This window comes from Monopterus albus, unplaced genomic scaffold, assembly GCF_001952655.1.
Source record: "Monopterus albus unplaced genomic scaffold, M_albus_1.0 scaffold150.1, whole genome shotgun sequence".
In the NCBI taxonomy this organism is placed as follows: Eukaryota; Metazoa; Chordata; class Actinopteri; order Synbranchiformes; family Synbranchidae; genus Monopterus; species Monopterus albus.
Window position 1 is genome coordinate 1087096 of NW_018128030.1, and position 15792 is coordinate 1102887.

General features: G+C 40.7%; 1 protein-coding gene across 1 annotated transcript in view; it reads right to left on the reverse strand.

The window, feature by feature from the left end:
• tenm4 (teneurin transmembrane protein 4) overlaps window positions 1-15792 on the reverse strand; it is a 160453-nt gene that overhangs the window by 30316 nt on the left and 114345 nt on the right. Inside the window, 7 exon segments of the mRNA XM_020614720.1 lie at window positions 133-365; window positions 3161-3181; window positions 3586-3835; window positions 6895-7038; window positions 7136-7403; window positions 9364-9625; window positions 13316-13435. Coding sequence (XP_020470376.1) covers window positions 133-365; window positions 3161-3181; window positions 3586-3835; window positions 6895-7038; window positions 7136-7403; window positions 9364-9625; window positions 13316-13435 — 1298 coding nt within the window.

Genomic DNA, 15792 nt, shown 5'->3' on the forward strand with positions numbered 1-15792 from the left:
AAAAAAAAAAAAAAAAAAAACTGAAGAGGGCATGTCGTAAAAATAGTGATGTATGTAGTTTACGTGAAAGGAAAACCAGGGGGGAAAAAAAGACTCTCAACTACAATGATTTTAATAACATCCATTCACTACCTCTAGGGTTTGTAAGCGTAGCCTCAACGGCCTTTCCTCCGTCCCCACAGCGAGTGTCGTCATAAGGGAGACACTGGTCACCAGTGCCCGCCACCAGCTCCAGATTCTTGGCCACATCTTTCACAACATTGAGGGATTTCACCTTAAACACCTTCTTGCTGCTAGTGTCCGAAAGGTACACAGCACTGTTCACTGGACTGGTGGCCAGGTAGTACTTATGTGCAGGGCTGTTGCTGAGAGAAGGGAAAAGAGAGAAGAAGCCCGGGTCAATAAAGCTGGAAGGGCTACAGTGCTTTCAATGAGAAACATTGTGTAATATGATTAAAATGGATTCAAAGGCCATTTACAGAGTCAATTGGGCACAAGTACAGTTTAAACCAAGGACATGGAAAAAGAAAAATAGAATGAGATTAAACATGACATAATGGTGGCACTTAGAACTACAATATGTCACCTTAGTTAGAAATCCCTGTTGTCAAAAGAGAGTGGAAAACTGTCTGAATATGAGATAGATATATACAGTAGACATGAAAATACTGCATTTGTATAGATACACATTACTTCTTTCTTTCAAACTATAAAAAAATGATGTTGAAAGGTGGGGCTGAGTCACTGGAGTACATTGCATCTTTTGACAGCAATTCTAATTACTATATAATCCCTGACCCAAGAAATCTCTGTGCTATCATCTGAAAACACCACTGTAAAAACCACAGTGTCTGTACAGTAGCAGCTGCCTGGTTTTTGCTAGAAGAAGTACAAACAAGTATGTTTTCATTTCCCTTGGGACTTTTTAGAGAAACAAATACATAGCTGAAGCAGCAATCCAAACACATTATGCGTCCATCAGGCAGAGATTCCAGCATAGAAAAATATCCTATTAAACTCCCAACCAAGTCAACAAAATAATCCTTCACATCCACAGGAAGCTGCCCAACCTGACAGACAGACAACCGAACCAAATATAGCCAGTCCTGCTGTGGTAGGATGAATACAATTTATTGGCATATTCCAATCAGGATATGTGTCAGAACACAAAGAGAACTGTTGAAAAACCCATGGTAGCTCCCAAGTGACAGAGAAGACTATTTTCTTTTTTAAAAAAATATCCTGTTTCCAATACACAGATTAGCTTCTGTTGAAAAATCAAAGCATGACAAATTGGAACAGAAAACCCAATGGTGCTAGTGAGTGCTACAGATTCTAGTCTATGGTTCCATAAATACAGCACATGCATAAATGGCATTTAGATTAAAGGTCTTTTTGCTACAGGTGAAAATTCTATTAATTGATTGTCAGAAAATATAGATTCGGGGTAATCTATTAATCTTGTAAATAATTTAAACCAATAATAAGCTGTAATGAAAAATATTAGCTGGTTCAGGCTATTTGTTGTTTTCCCGGTTGTAAACTGAATCAGTGTATACTGAGAATATTTGTGTTTCTAAATGTTGGTCAAACAGAACAAGCAATCAGTAACTGGTGAAGCAATGTAACGGCTAGCACCATGAACCAGAGTGATCGGGGCAGGATACAGCCCGGTTCTGCCAGACCTGATAAGCACAACCGAGAAACCTGGCAGCAGCACATCATTCAAATTGGATTAACACAAAATTTCAACTATATCCTTGAGGATGTTTTTAGGCTGATGTTTGGCTTGATAGTGCCAACGCTTATGTTCTTATAATACAATGAAAAGAAAGACCAGCAGGTCTGTGAAATTGTCAGCTCCAGCACATAACTTTAAATGACAATTGACCTTCAATGAATCAGTGATGACAGGACAGTGTAGCAAACCTCAGGCGCACATGTCAATGTCAGCCCATGGACCAGGTTGACTGATATGTTGGTACAGTTCCATTCCAGATACAAGCGGCTGCCTTAGAAACACAACTGCCTTTTTAGAGTGGGTCATTAGCAAGCCTCAATAACTGGTCTCTGCACTCTATCTGCTATGTGCAATCAGCTGATACCTTATCAGCCCATAGTTGCATGCAGAGCAGTGTTGGTCCCCCATAGTGTTTGAAACTATGAAGTGTAATTTCTTGACCTTGAGCTGTGGCCCTATTCTCCATCTATAATCACTGGCATCTAGTTTGTAGAAGATAATTGGATTTTGCTTCATGCTGGTGCGGCAATGGAGGGACCATGGCTGGAGTGGACATTCTTAGCAGGGGGTCAATGAACGCTGCTGTGAGATCACCCAACACCAGGTCGTATCGCTAGCTCACACATGAACAAGAGGCAGCCACCCGTTTTATACAGACACACGCTGTGTTTTCCTTGATAAATCTCCTTTTAATAGGCAAATGTGTTTGGCGTACTGAGACCAAGGTTCTCCTTTTAATAGGCAAATGTGTTTGGTGTACTGAGACCAAGGTGACAGAGTTCTGACATTTCTTTAGTCTTGTTCTAGCAAACAGAGTGTGTGTATGAGATGTCTAGTTAGTGTATGGAAGCGTTTTTGTTCTGCACATGAAATTTGAGGTATTAAAAGTAAGAAAACATTGCTACAGGGACAGAAAAGGCAATAGATGTTTATTAGTGTTTTTTTTAATGTGGTCATCCCGGAAAATAGAGGCCAATGACCAGCGTCACAGGCTTTTCGTCCTCTGTGACTATATGTTCCCCAGCCACTTTATTAAGTACACCTGTACAATTGTATGCACTTCAGGGTAACACTTCCACCTTAACATCTGTGTTTATGAAGCTCAAAATGTTTATGTTTGGGTGAAATTGTCACAAATGTAGAAATTCAATAATATAATTCTTATTGAGATCATAGTTAAAGGTGGTGTTGTACTGAAAACTATGCATTTTATCCTGGAAGAAACCACTCATTTACTGAAGTTTGTCCACTGGATTTACAACTTTATCAAGAGGAAAATTACACAGTCAGTATTTTAAAATGTGATCTTCTACCTTCTCAACAGTGCGTGTCTGAAATGGGCTCGAAAGGTCATTTTGATGTCTGCTATGTGGACTGTACCCTTTCTGCATTACTTTAGCCAAACACTGGGCAGCTTACCTATGCCTGAAGTCTTTATTTCTGTCAGAGTTTGCCAAAGCAGCAGGAAATGAAATTGGAAGAGAAAGGGGAGAAAATGTTAGTGGACAGAATTTTATAAACTGTTGTTAGTGGACAGAATTAATTAAAAGACAATCATGACAAAAATGTGATTTCTAATCTACTCAAAATGTCTTTGCTGACATTAACTAAGGAATTAATCTTTGAAGGAATGTCTTCATTAAGATCACATTACATTCTCTTCAGCCCCTAACAGGACCAAACACCAGCTGATACAGGTGGACGAGAGAGGAAGAACCATCAGTCCTGGTCCTATAGGACATTTCTATCTCAATCTCAACTGAGCTAACTCTTTTATGACCTGTGCGTAAGACCATTGGAGCTCATGGTCATGAGTGAACGTTAGTCAGCTTCTCCTCAGTCACCTGAGCTCCAGGACGCTGGTGACATTCCCCGTGGTGAAAATCCTCCTCACATAGTTAAAGTCCCCAACATACAGACTTCCATCTGAGCCACAAGCCAGAGCCACAGGGGCCAGCAGCTTGTTTCCGTCAGCAAGGCCGTTACAGCTGGGGCAGGAGATACTGCGTCTGCGCCCATTCCCCATCACACTGCCGATTACAGGGGGCTGCTGGGAGATGAACACGTTCTCCCCATTGCCCATGTGAAGAATACCTAATGAGGGCACAGGAAAGAAACCAATGACAGTTGATGTCTTAAATCAAGTTGAATTTACACTTTAGAAGGCGTTAAAATATCTGCACAATGATGAGCACAAACATACTGTATCTTACAAGTCAGTTATATTCATTCACTAGTTAGTTTACAAAAACAAGATATGGAATGGGTTAACACTTTTAGCAACACTTGACTTTTACTTTGTAGTTTTTACCACTGTGATTATAGAGGGTGCACCCATCTAGTCATATTTAGGTATATTTACATACATATACAGTATTAATAGCTCCCAATTTGTCCTATTTACACAACAAACATTTTTATATGATTATACTGTGTTTGGAGTTTTACTTAAATAAAAAAGGTTGCTATATTTCTGAATTCAACCTGATTCTGTTATCATTTATTTGCAAATTAGCTTGTAAACTGTTGAGAATAAATTTCCAGCCTGCTGTGTAGAGAAGAGCAGGGGGGGGGTTACAAAGATGTTTGTAAATCCCATATCATAAGATTTAATTAATTAATTTAGATAACCATGCTGCTTGATGTGTGTGTATAATGTGCATGGCATATACAGTAACTAGAGGTGAACAAAATGGGATGGGATGCCTGGTTTCAGCTGGGTGGGTAAGTAGGCAACAGTTTACTAACACTGAGGCAAAGGCTATTCCAGTGCACTAAAGCCACAAGTCCCAGTTTCCTAGATATGTTTTTGCCTAAAGCAGTTTAAAATGTTTATAAAATGAAGCTTTGCATATACAGTGAAAAATCAACATGCAGATAAAAATAGATGTGATTTTCAGCAGGTGTGTGCATGTGTGTGTGCACCTCTTCTAAGAAAAGCCTTGAAAATTTCTCTGTGTGCCAATGTTTGCGTTTTGTGGATTGAAATGCACAATTTCACACCAAAATGAGGATCAAAATGACCTTGGCACAAGCGGAATTGGTTAGAGCTAGAAAATTACCACACATGCACAATGACAAAAAACTGACTTGCCCCAATTAAAAAAGGTATTGTGCCTGCCTTTCTACCTCCACTGGCTTTGTGCATTAACAAAAATAGAGCAGCATGAGTACAGTTCATAAGCAGTCATTCAGACATGCACTCACACACACATGCACACCATGTTTCTCTTAGTGCTGCCAATCGACTCTTGGAAAATGTTCAAATATGTAAATGTAAAGATGCCGTACTTACTGCACATGAAAAGTGCTCAGGAAGGTGCCGATCAATGTAATCATATTTGAAATTCAGCATCCTCATGCCTTCAGTAGTTTTCTAGTTTTAATGATACTTAGTGAGCTGAGTTCAACATTTGGTCTATCAGAAAAGATCAGCCAAGCTTCCCTTTCCTGGGAGAGAGTCTTAGGGGCTGCTGCTGCTGGGAGTAGCAGACTGACAGCAATTAATTTAGGCATTTTAAAATGCTGTGTATGAACAAGACATGGAAGTGCCAAAGGAGGGCACGGGGTGGATGAGCTGGCAGTGGAGGTGGTGTGGGGGCAAGCGGCAGCTGCTTTGTTCTCCGGACAGCATATTCAGACTCAGCAGGTTTAGTGTGACTGATCATAGTGGCACCTTCCTGAGCACTTTTCATGTGCAGTAAGTACGCATCATCTCCTCTGATAAGCTCTTCAAGACACAAACACTGAAGCCTTGCGAGTAACAGAAGCTACCCAGAGTTTTTCCTCTCTTCATTCCTACTCCTGCCTTTCAGGAGTAATTTCCTGATAATAAGAAAATTGACTCCTCTCACCTTAAAAATGGACAGCGGTAATAAAAAAGTCAGATCTTTCTGAGACTACATGACATCGCTGTATTGAAAATGCCACAGGCAGGAAGGACAATTCAATGTTACACTAAAAGCATCATCTAAGGCGCTGGGCGGACATGATGGCATTTATCTGGACTCTTGGGCACAGGCTGAATCATGTGTAACATGCATTAAGGAGCAGCAAACCTATGTCTACACCATAAAAATGTTTCCGTCTTCATAAATCAAAGTATATTATTGAGTATATTAAGGAGAACTGAGTAATATACTGAGTTTTGATTGATTTAATTGATTGATTTATTTATTCTTTCAAGCATGTAAAGACAGTTGATATGTCAACACACATAATTTTACACATATCCAACAAATGCTAATCCAATATCAATTTGCTTATACCTAGTACATGCTTGAATGGAGTAGGAAGAAGTCAGACTTATCCAGTCCTACCCCATGACATCATCTTACATCATTGGTTTGCAAGCAGTATCTCTACATCAATTCTATTACTATTTTTTATGTCCACACTTAAATTATTCCATAGTTTTACCCCACTTATGGAAATACAAAATCTTTTTTTGGTTGTACGTATAGCATGAATTTTTAAATTTAACTGACCCCTTAAATTGTATCCCCCTTCCCTTTCATTAAATAGTTTCTGAATTCCACCAGGTAATAAATTGTTCCTGGCTTTATACATAAACACAGCAGTCTTATATCCCACTAAATCAAAACATTTTAACTATTTAGACTGTATGAAAGCTACATTGGTGTGTTCTCCTTAATATACTCAGTAATATATAAAAAAAGAATTGCTTGTTAATGGAGATGCTTGTTTCCAGTGTAGAATAGAAAGTCACTTTCGGCTTTTCCCGTTTAGGGGTTGCCACAGCAAATCGTCACACTGATGACATTTGGCACGTGTTTAATGCTGGATGCAACCCTGACTCGAACCTGGGCCGCAGCGGTGAGAGCGCTGCGCCTTAACCACTAGGCTACCAGGGACGGCTTGTATCCGGTGTGGAATAAATAAAATAATTGTCTGTATTTTTGTAATTTTCTTGACATTAGTGTGCAGTAGTGACCTGCATGATGACATCACTGACATAAAATACAGTGTAACTGCACTGACATGTACATAAAGCGTCTCAACATTTAATAATGGAATACAGATTGTGTTAAAAGTATGATTTTTTTGCAGTATAGAATTATCTTTTGAATAAGTGTTTTAGTGAATGAGTGGCTGAGTATAGGAGTTTAAAAAAGGATTTCTAGTGGACTCACCACTCTGGATATTTAAAGCATGGTGCTTGTCTATGGTCCATCCTCCCAGTTTGGAGGCAGTGGTTTCATAGCCCTGTAGAACAGCAGTCCTCTTCTCCCACAAAATAAGATCTGGACATGACTCATACTCAAAACCCACAGATACTAGGAAAAGACGAAAAGGTAAAACTAGCATTAGTAAACCATGTGTGTTCTGGGTATAAGAAGCAAAAATATGCATTATATAAAACTCATCACCTACCAAAAGCCTCAGACAAGCCATAGACCTTCTGGCTGTAGACGTCCGTCTTGTCCCACACAAAGTCATATGAGAGGTTGGGGGCTGCAGGAAACCATTTTCTGAACAGCCTCCCTTCCACAGCCACCATAAGGTGAACCTTCATCAAGTTGAAAGGCATTGTGGAGTGTGTGAGGGCCACCCTCATTATTGACTTGTAACCTGGGGTCCTGCTGCTTAAATAGCTGAGTTTCATATCTGTCCCTGGTATAGGTGCTTCCTCCTGCAGGGACTATAGACAAACACAAAGCTCATCAATGACAGGAAGCAAACATAAATCTTTAATCTTATAGCGGTCAGTGGCCACTTTAAGCATTGTCACATATTTTTCATAGCCTTGCGGTCAAACAAATACATGGACCCCATGAAAGACCACAAACATCAATTAGACTATTTTCATCATAGCTAGTCCTTCATCAGGGTGCCCTTGAGCTCAAAGTTTGCACAGTCTAACAGTAACAGAGGCTAGTTTAGTAAGAGCCAGTGTTGTAGCCCTATGGAATTTCCACTGAGGTTAGACCTTTTACCTCTTGATGATACAACAGTAGGTCAGCACTCAGACATTGAACACTGTTCGCATTTAGGATGAAGGGCCAACAGGACTGGTTTGGTTGACCAACTCCTTTCTGCTCTAATTAAGTCACCTGTGGTCGCCTGTCTCTACAGTACAAAACAAGATGTAGAGTGACAATTAAAACAGCTACCCCAAGTGACACTGGTCAGAGGACATGCCACTTATGATGTTTTTCTTTTTAAATCATCACATAGTCTTGCTATGCTTGGTTAATTGAACAGAATTACCTTTTATATGGACAAGTGTAAATTGGATGATGTCCTGGTATGGTGCACTTACCGCCCAAGGAACAGAAAAGACAAGGCTGCTATAAATAGACTGGACAGAATTCTAAATTCGCTGATATGCCATAAATCTTATGAGGCAAACTGGGAGACAAAGTAATTAGAGAAGGGCACAGGGATGCCTGCTAGACATATAGTAGCCACACATTCACCTGCACACACAAGCCCATGCAAGTGTGTGCTTGTACCAACAAGACACATACACATACGGTAGACATATATCAATATATACACTGATCAGCCACAACATTAAAACCACCTGCCCAGTATTGCATTGGACCCACTTGTGCAGACAAAACAGCTCTGACCTGTCGAGGCGTGAACGCCACAACATCTCTGAAGGTGTCCTGTGTCATTTGACACCAACATGTTAGTTGCTGCGAGGTGTGGCCTCCATGGATCGGACTTGGTTTTCCAGCACATCACACAGATGCTTGATCAGACTGAGATCTGGGGAATTTGGAGGCCAATGCAAAGCCTTGAACTCCCTGTTATGTTCCTCAAATCATTCCTGAAAATATTTACAGAGTGGCAGGGCACATTATCTTGCTGGGGTGTACTTAGTCTGCAGAAATGTTTAGGTAGGTGGTATGTGTCAAGTAACATCCACATGAATGGTAGGACCAAAAGATCCCCAGCAGAACATGTACATGCACCTGGCTAAAGTAGTGCATCAGTGACCTTGGGTGCCCGTGACCTTGTCGCCAGTTCACCGGTTGTGCTTCCTTGGACCACTTTTGTTAGGTTCTGACTACTGCAGACTGGGAACACCCAAAAAGACCTGCAGTTTGGGAGATTCTCTAACCCAGTTATCTAGCCATTGTACTTTGGCCTTTGTCAGAGTCACTCAGATACTTACACTTGCCCATTTGTCCTGTTTCCAACACATCAACTTCAAGAACTGATTGTTCACTTGCTGCCTAATACATCCCGTCCCTTGACAGGTGCCACTATAACGAGACTGATGTTATTCACTTCACCTGCCAGTGAATTTAATGTTATGGCTGATCAGAGTAAACAATCATGAAATAGAAAAACAAATCCTTCTACTGGTACTGGTATGTTTTACCTGGGAGATTACAACCCAGGAGAAATAAAACAAAGTCCAGCTTGTTTCCTGTATACAGTACAATGCACATTGTAAATTGTCCAAGTTCTGCCGACCAGTTACACTAGAGAGATAAAAATCACAGCCATGAGCCAGAGTTACTATTACACTTGATGAATGGTCTTCAGAGTCTCTCCCAGAGGTTTGGCATGAATCATTTAGGGGAGAGCCCCATGTAGATCACAACCTGCAGGACAGTGAAGAGGGCAAAGGGTCAGCATATCACCTGGATTTCAGGTACGATGGTTCCTCTTTCAGAGCAGGAGCCAGCGAAAGCGGTGAGTGGAGCTGGGGACACCATGGGGCTAGGCCTAGTAAAGCTGCTGAGGTCACAGCTAGGGATGTCATTTTCTTCATGCCGCATGACGATGGTATCCATGACAAAGAAGCGTCCCCATGGCAACCAAAGCGTGTGCTCTTGGGTGATGAACGGAGCTCGCTCAAAGTGCAGGGCTATGGCTATACCCCCATTGGTCACCAAGTCAAAACTGGAACACAGACATGAACCAAGTCAGAAAGAATGGATGTTGATTCATGTACCTTGAAGATGAAATATATATATTTCAAATAAAACTGTAAAAATTTCTATTCCTGTTCTTAACAATGCATGCAATCTGTTGTGTGCTCAGAATAAACCCATATTGCTATTTTATGGTTATAAAGAATATTTTCTAATTAAGTGATGATATAACTAATCATATAATAATAAAATCATGATGTAATAAATGAAGACTGTAAAGAATGCCGTTTCACTATTTAGCATAATTTTTAATGCACACACAGGCTGAAAAGACAACTGGATCAAAATTTTAGAAGCACATATCTTAATTAATGTCATATCTGTAGATTTAATTTGAGTAATGGAAAATAGTAGATGCATGCTTTGAGTTCAGACATGTCTCTTTCACCTCCATGCGTGTTTAATGCACCGCTCCTGTGCTCACATTTATAAGCCAGAGAAAGAGATTTGTGCTGCAGAATGGAGGCAGCCACCACTTCTCTATCGATCCCTTAGACGAAGGCTGTCTACTCTAACATCAGTCTAAAAGCCCTGCACTGCAATCCCATCTACCGTTGCATTAAATGGCCTCTGCCTCTGGACAGACCTGAGTGGGTCTCAGTAAACAGGCTGCACTCTGGCAGTTTCATCATCTCTAACTGCTGCATGGTGACAATAGCATGCCCACACCTGTGCCAGATCTCTGTAGCTCATGTCAGCTCTTTCTTAGAGCCAATTAGCACCTGGTCACCTACAGACCCCTGGGACAGGGCCTCAACTTTACACAGGAAGCATCTTGGAAAAGCAAGCAGCTTTTCCAAATTACAGGTAAAGTAGGAGGTCCAAATAGTGGCCTTTAAATTAGGTAACCTCTGTTCTGTTTTAAATGACTATAATGTACTAAGCTTAACTTCCTTGCAGGTAAATATCTGATTGGCTGTGGGTGGTCATCGCCAAGTTTGTGCAACAGTAGGGAGGCTGCAGAGCTGATGAGGTCTGTGATAGTGGTACGCTTATGCTGTCATGAGCCATCAGTAGCGATGCAGCTGGAGCCGGTCAGTCTTCATGACACCTGGCAGGCTCAAGCCATGCAAACTTAAAACACTTCCAGACAGACACCCATGGGCAGCACTGCCAATCGATGAAGGGGTTCACTGGCTGTTAACAATCATGACAACATCTTTAAGCCATGCGACAAAACGTATTAAGCAACAGCCCTGCTTGCATGTGCCATCGGGGAATGTGTCCTGCTCCAGTAGTTAAGCCTGTCAGGGAACTTCATACAAATCATGCCTCATACAAATTGTACACAGACATTTCTCAGACAAAGTATATAATGAAGTGGATGATAATTATTTGATGTTAATGTGAATTAGAGACAGATAGATTTAGCTACAGTGTTCAGACTTTTTACTGTTGTTACTCAGGTAATATGTGTGGTGGATACAATTATTTATGATTGAAGTGGGTGAAAGCACACTAGTATTAATTCTTCATCAATTAGTAGACCGGTTAAATTCTCATTAACTAGTGTGGCTTAAGGCATAGTCGTCATTCACTTGTGAACACAGTAACGCACTGATAAGGGTGTGGTGTATACACAGGAAAACACACACACACATTATTATATTGCAGTATATTAGTAACAAGTGCAAGTGAAATGTGACCATCACAGTCCCATCTTGGGTAATTACAACGGCCCTTTTAACAACTGCCAAGTCATAAAGTGTACACTGGACGTCCCATATATATCATGTCTCCTACAGAGGTCCTTGCAAGCACCTAATAATGTAATAAACTGAAATCCAAGTCAGCGTTTAGTCATTAATGGGGAAAAGCATAAAAGTGAACGGGTCTGTTTCAGTGTTCAGCCAATCAGAAAATGGCTAAACAGCTGTAAAAAAAACTAAACTAACCTCTTTTGTTTAGCCCAGAAAACTTTTCAGGATAGTGGAAAAGGTAATTTAAAAAACTAAGCCCTTGGACAATAAAGAACACATCATAAAAATGAGGTGAGACAGCATTCCCATTTCTAAGTGGCTGAACAGGTGCATTTCTGATTTCACGCTGCACTGAGCCTGTTTACAGTGATTGCAGGGGAGTTGCAGGCGACTGGGCATGTTTACAGGGGAACCTGGGAGATGGAGTAGTGTTTACACATATGCTGGAAGGGGGGAAAGCGCTCTGCAAAGGAAAAATGGAGTGATGCATAAGAAAAATGGGACATGCATAAATGGGAAAAGGATAGAGATGAAGGAAGCTAGTGCAGTGGAAAGGACATGAGACCTGGGCTCAAGAAAAGTAGAGGAAATAAGTAAAAGAGTAGTGTCCAGAAATGAAAGACTTAAGGGCAATGTGAGATTAGAGGAGGAAGAGTGTGAAGGGACAGAGAGCAGGTGAAATAAGTGAGGAAGGTGAAGATGATGAGGTGGAAATGAAAGGTTTTTTGTAAATCTAGGAAGACTGACAAGAAGATGGAAGGAATGAGCAGGAGTAAGAATGATCAAGATCAAACCGGCGGCAAAGATGTGGGCTTTTAGAGTGGCAGTGACTGATAAAAGTGTCAGGAGGAAGTGGGGCTTCGAGAGCAAACACCAATTCATGCTGTGCTGTAATAGTGGGGCTCGGTTTGCCACAAGGCCTTACTAGCTCTGACTATTACAAGAGATAGGGGGCACTGGAGGTTGAGAGTGTTTACTATATGTGTGTGCAATCTGACCCAAAAAACTTATTTAGAATAGAACAGAAGAGACAGAAGCAGAAGAGACAAAATTACCTAAAAATGTTCTCTCAGGTGTTTCTCATTCACCCCAAGAAACACAGTGAAACCAATCTGAGGCTTTTGTCTGTATTTCACAGATAAATTCTCTTGGTGCCAAAGCATCTGGCACAGAGTCACTCAAAGAAAGTCACACAGAGAACTCTGACTTTTTCACTTGTTTTTTTAGAACACTTCACCACAACAATTTATCTTTCTCCAAAGGGGCTCTAGTGGTAGTTTAATGAAACAACAAGAAGCTAGACGATGGGTTTATCGACAAGGTCTCCTGTTTCTTGTGGAGGCAGAAGATATATGGAATTGTCTGAGGAATGGTCCAAGGAAGACAGTGGTAATGATCTATATCAATCAGTGCCATTAGTGTGTTATTCTTTAGATGTAGAGCTAATTGAGGTGAGGGTCAGTATTATCTTTTCACACATGACAAAAAAATGTTACAAGAAAGAAGAAAAATGTAGCTAAATTTAAATATCTCACTTAATTCTCTGGATCTTCCATTGTCAGATAAATAATGTCCATCTGCACCACATTTCATAGCCCCAGTGAGCTGATTTGATTTGGCATATTTTTTCCCCTCCCTGCTGCTACTGAAGCATAACTTATGAGTGTACCAGAAGGGCTTTGTTTGATTTCTCTGGGAATTGAGCCGAGAACTCCAAAATTGGACCAAATGAAAGCACAAAGCAGATCAATAGCAGCACAGTTTGCAGTGGCAACTGTTTTTTTTTTCATTCCATCATTAGAATTCAGCACAGCTAAACACTAGTATTTGACAACATAAATATCATTGTCACATCTCTGTACGGCAAACATGTGACAACGAGACTGTAGCAGTTAGTGGCGTTTGCACTGTATCCCTTGTTTCCCTGTGTGGACGTGTATATAGATGATGGCTCCTACCTTCCATCCTGCCTGGTGATTGTGTAACCATAGGATGGGTTGTTGATGAAACTGATGTTGACTCCAACCAGCGGTGTTCCATCTGAGGTCACTACTTGCCCACGAATGACACAAGCATGGCTGTATGGGAGAAAGAAGGACCAACACAGTTACACTGATTGAATACATTTAGGTCATACTGACTACAAAGATACAGGTACAGGTATAAATAAGTACAAGCCAAAATCAATGGTCCTGCAATAAACCATATAAATCAGTGATGGTACTGGATTGTATTACAGTATATTGTGTATTTCTCTGTTACTAATGTAGTAGCCCAATGTACACAACAATAATAGAAATAAAGAGCATAGCATATTTTCTTGCAGCAAAAGAAATTCACTAGAACAGTAAAGTAGAAAATATATATAAAGTATTGCTGTTATCAAAAGGAAATAATGAACACAATAATGGGGAAGAGCCACAACAGAAACGGAACAGACCAACACCTCTGCCTGTAAAGGTTTTACTATCCAGAATGGAAGGATAATGAGATAAGGAAGCTTTACTTTGCTTTTGCTCTAATTAAAAAAAATAGAGGATTTATCTTTTCCATTACAGAAGGCAGGAGAAGAAAATAATAGGACTGCAGATTACAAGTCTTGCTTGGCTGGTTATCAAGATCTCGATAGATCTCCAGACTGACATCGGGTCTCCAGAAGCTGCATAAATTAATTCTGATCATCACTCTCCACCAATCAATAGCAGGAAGTCACCCAAATTCACCCCTAATCTTACTGAACTGATGAGTTGAGACCTGGCTGTATCACGTCTGAGTTCTGCACTCGTCATTAGCTAACTTGGGGGTGGCTGTGGTTCAGGAGGTAGAGTGGGTCATTTCCTAACCGGAGGATTAGCGGTTCGATTCCCGGCTTGTCCAGTCGAGGTGTCCTTGAGCAAGACACTGAACCCCCAGTTGTTCCCGGTGATGTCACTGGTGCGTGAGTGCTTGGGAGTGCGAATGGGTGATTGGCCAAATAACGTGAAAGCGCTTTGAGTGTGCTGTAAAAGCATAGAAAGGCGCTATACAAGTATAAGACCAACTCATGGCCAGCCATCGTTTCTGTAGTTGTTTACAAAACTCTGTCCCCTAACAAATGCCTTACTGTCATTTCTTCATTAGACTGTGGCTATTTTTAATACATTTGGGTCTTAAACACTGCCACATACCAGAAACAATTAACACTAGCGTGTTAGTAGCTGCCCTCAACATGTCTTTACCAGAGGCAAGATCATTCACCCCACACTATCCTGGTCCCCAGAAACCCAGTTTTATGTTAATTAGGCCAGGTCTCCTTTAGAAGACCTTGGCTGTACACCACTACACTGTAAACAAGAAAGGAGAGATTGCTTTGAATTCTTGGGCTCATGGCCAGATCTATCTAGGTGCATTTACATAGAATTACTACTGAAGTTAACCTAGCACTGGCCTGGCTGTCTACGATTAATCATTCATGCCAGCAGTTTATTTTACAGTCTTGTTTAAAGAGGCAATCATCCACATTTTCTTCAGATGTAGCTGTGAAAGTGGAACTATCTCCTTCCTGCCTCTGTGAACCAAATGGGGAGATGATTCCTTGCAGTCAAGACAAATGACTTAAATATTGACATCAAATACAACAGAAAGAAAAGAGCAGCCAAGGAAGCGTAAAGCAGTCGCTGCAGAATCGTCCCCTCCAGATGAGATTTCACTTTCCAACAGGATTCACAAAGCCAAGGGACTTTACAATATCTCATCCACAGAGCTAAGAGAGTACATGTTGTGAAAAATAAACAAGTAAAGCTGCTGGATTCAGCGGGAAATCATCTCTGGTTTAGGTTCTTTGAAGAGGCAGTATTATGGATAACAAGACTTAGCCCAGTCCAGTCATGGAGTGGATTTTACTACAGATGTCATGTAAATGTTGTTAATGCATAAAGCTGATGGCCCTCGCTGCTTCACTTTTTAACTTTCTGGCACCATTCAAGCAAGCAGTTCTGAACGGACTCTCCATTCGGTGTCACAACTAGATAATAGTTTCTGGATATAGTAAGAGAAGAGGAAGGCCAGTAATAATTATGGCAGCTTTACATGAAAAATTCAACTGTTACATGCATTTATCATAAACTGCCTGTTTCAGAAAAAGTGTATGTGTCATTCTGGAAAACACTTTGCTCTTGATGAAACAGCAACATGTCACTTATAAAGTTATAGACTTATATTATAGACATATAGCAGCTAGATAGTATACATTTATCACAGAATTGGAAAATATCCCCTTCACTGGAATTTAATTGTGAGGAAACTGCGCTGATCAGTAGCATTTCAAACTAAAATTGCATGCTAGTCTTACAGTAAGTATAGGAAACTTTCAATGAACAAGGCTCATAAATGGTACCATCACCACAGTAGCAACAAAAACATCATTACCGATGCAAATGACTTGATTATAGGGTGA